The sequence below is a fragment of the Myotis davidii genome, unplaced genomic scaffold (assembly GCF_000327345.1).
Source record: "Myotis davidii unplaced genomic scaffold, ASM32734v1 scaffold281, whole genome shotgun sequence".
Taxonomy (NCBI): Eukaryota; Metazoa; Chordata; class Mammalia; order Chiroptera; family Vespertilionidae; genus Myotis; species Myotis davidii.
In genome coordinates this window covers 5486804-5489790 of record NW_006293784.1, presented here as the reverse complement: position 1 = coordinate 5489790, position 2987 = coordinate 5486804, and the positions used below count along the sequence as shown (strand labels likewise).

The following is a 2987-nucleotide window of genomic DNA, read 5'->3' as shown; positions in this document are numbered from 1 at the left end:
GCCGGCCGGGGGGAAGCCCAGGTGCGGCGGCGGGAGCGGGTGGGAGAGGCAGGGGGTCCTTCCGAGGGACAGGGCCTGCCGCCCCCAAATGACAAGGGTAGAAACCGTCCTCGCCCCACTCCACTGTGTGTCCCCTATTCACCCAAAGGACCAGCGATGTGATTTTGTGTACTCGCTCCTCCCCGCCCGGCCCCCTGCCCCGGTCCCCTCTCCTCCGCCAGCCCCGGCCCAGTGGCTCCCAGCTGCTTCCCGAAGGAACGCCCAGTTGGGATTTCGCCTGGAGCGAGGGCAGCATCACCACCAGCCCGGCGCTCCCGGGGGTGATGAAGGGTGTCACGTCCCCGCGGGGCGGGTGTGCGGAAGGGGGGGCAGGCGTGTGGCGGGGGTTCACTTACCCGGGTAGCCCACCGAGGGGTGCAGCAAGTCCATGCCCGAAGTGGTCAGACTCAGTCCATTGACTGGGTAAGGCGGTTGCTTAAGATAAGACATCATGCTAAGGTTGTTAGGAGGCGCAAAGTCAGCCCAAATCGGGGGGACCCAGCCGGAAGGTCCTGCTTCGCCGGGGGCGGACAGATTCAGGGTCCTTGGTGGGTGGGTTTGGAGTGGTGGAACTAAGGGCAAAGCAAACAAACAAACAGAGGTGCTGGTTTACTGCTTCGGAGGCAGCAGCTCTTCCACGTTCCGCCCCTAACTTAAAAAGAGCCCGGGCTACTCAGGGCAGAGGCTTTTAAAGAGCGGGCAGACCCTCCTCCCCACCTACCCAACCCCCCAGCTTCTGTGAAACTAGAGGGGATGGAGACCTGATAAACCTGTCTTCCCCACCCCCACCCTAAACTTAAAAAAAAAAAAATACCCGAAGAAAGCAATTACAATCAGCCTGCCCCAAGAACAAAACCCCACGCCTTCAAATGCACACATCGCATTCCTATCCCTACATTTGCATAGGACTCATTGGCTGGCACTAGCTAATTGTCTCAAACAAAACTTGATTGGGGCCATTTGCAGAGACAAAGAACTCTTTGGCTAAATAAATAATGCTGATAACAAAGCCCATTGGTGAGAAACAAAGAAACAATTCAAGAAATCTACCTCCCTAGACTGTTGCCTTTCCAGGGCTGATTTTAATTATCTTAGCTTTTTCACCACTCGCAACAGCTTCTAACCTAAAATATCGGCGCATTTCACATCTAAAATGTCGACAAACTTGCTGATCGACAAACTTGAGAAAACTGCTTAACCACTATTATTCCACATTTAGAGTCATTTCCAGTCATCATTTTCACCTAATTAGTAGTCTGGGTAATTAGATTTTGAGGCAAGTAACAGATTTATTAGGGTTCTGGAGGACCTTGATTATATGTGTATAAAGAACCAAAGCTAAATAAGCAAAAATCTAACTTTTAAATAGACACCCCTCAAATATGTAATCATAGTGCAAAAAAAAAAATTCTTCAAGGCGGGCACAGGGTTTGCTAGAAATCCTGAAGTAAAGTTAGAATCCCACCAATCAGAGAATGAGAGGCCCACAGCTGCAAGGAGAAAGGGTGCGGGTTTGCAGAGCAAGCCGCTTCCATGTTGATTTTGGTGCGTGGAGGCTGTGGGTCCTGCGGGAGGCAAATTTTTGGACGTTTGGGTCTTCAGCAGCTCCAGCAGTTCCCTGTTCACTCTAGCTGCCTTTTGAACATTTTAGTTTTGAAGAAAGTAGTTACACAAACACCCAAAGTTGTGAAACGAGTGTGATTTCCTCCCCCCCCCCCCTTTCAAGTTTCCTACAAGAAAGAGCTCAGGGAGAGAAAAGAAAAGGAGGAAAAGAAGTTCTTTACTTTCTGCAGCTGACTGTCTCTCACTCCCCTGAGCCAAGGGATCCCAAACGGCCGGGAAGATAGGCCGGCGGTTGGCAAGTCTGGCTTTTTATTTTCCTGCTAGATGGCATTTCTCCTGCAAGGATCTCTACCTTGCAACTTTGACACTCTGAGAGTTTGCTTCAAAATGGCGGTTCCAGGGTTAGGAGAAGTTCCTTCTTACTTTTCCAAAGGTCCTACTGAATTTTAATGACTATGGGCTTTCATATTTACATTGCTTAAAAAGGTAGAGACGCAAAGTTTCACAAATGGAACGAGGTTACTGCAAGTTCGCCCCATGTATCTTTTTTCCTTTTTAGTTTTCACTTCCCGATTTAAATTCATAGCACAAAAGTTATTCTTTCCACCCTCAGATCTAATTCGATATAATTTTATAAATGTCCTTGTTGGAGGAGTTTGTATGATCTCATCAGTAATACTAATCTAGTTGGTCCTACAACAAAGACTTGATGTTTTCTAGTCTCTTTTCTGTTCAAGGCAGTGATTTGGAAGCCGTGGAAACAATCTTGCTTTAAAAGACAGTCATTTGTTTGCTTAAATAGCCTGTAAGCTGGAGTTCTTTCGTGTTTAATGCAATCTCACCATACTGGCAAGTTCTGAACAACTACAGGAAAAACGGTGCCCATGATAAATACGGAAGGGTCCGTCCTTCCATGCAGAGCTCTCGCCCAATTAGGAACGCCTGACACATCATACATTAAAGTAGCACATTTCAGTATGAGAAGTGGTAACAGATCGAAAGCGGGGGGACAGCGGTCCTTCTTGGTGCTCCTCTGCCCTTACCGTCGCAAAATGGCTAAAGCCCCCGGGTAGACTGCTTCCCCTTATCATCACCGGATTCATCCGTAGAAGGAAGTACTCCAGAAACAAAACTATGGGGCATTCTCCCCAGCCAGCCTAGGTGTCCACTCCCAGAGGAGAGAGGCCCATCGGTCCTTCCACCCAACTTTCAAAGCCCTGCCCGGACTCCTTTCCCCCTTCCCCCCGGAAGCAGAGCCTAGAAAGAAAGCAAATACCTTTTCACGAATCTAAGCCGCAAAACGACTGCTCAGGAGGTGGCCACGGGAGAATCCTACCGAGAAGGAGCGGGCGGCGGACGCGCGGCAAGTTCCCGCAGCCGGGCGG

At 49.6% G+C, this 2987-nt stretch overlaps 1 protein-coding gene across 1 annotated transcript in view; it reads right to left on the bottom strand.

Annotated features, from left to right (window-relative positions):
* The window catches only part of OTX2 (orthodenticle homeobox 2), a gene marked incomplete at its 3' end in the record, with an annotated part of 8222 nt that overhangs the window by 2992 nt on the left and 2243 nt on the right, over window positions 1–2987 (bottom strand). Inside the window, exon 3 of the mRNA XM_006767728.2 lies at window positions 396–611. Within this exon, the coding sequence (XP_006767791.1) occupies window positions 396–492 (97 nt within the window). The remainder of the gene's footprint in view (window positions 1–395; window positions 612–2987) is intronic.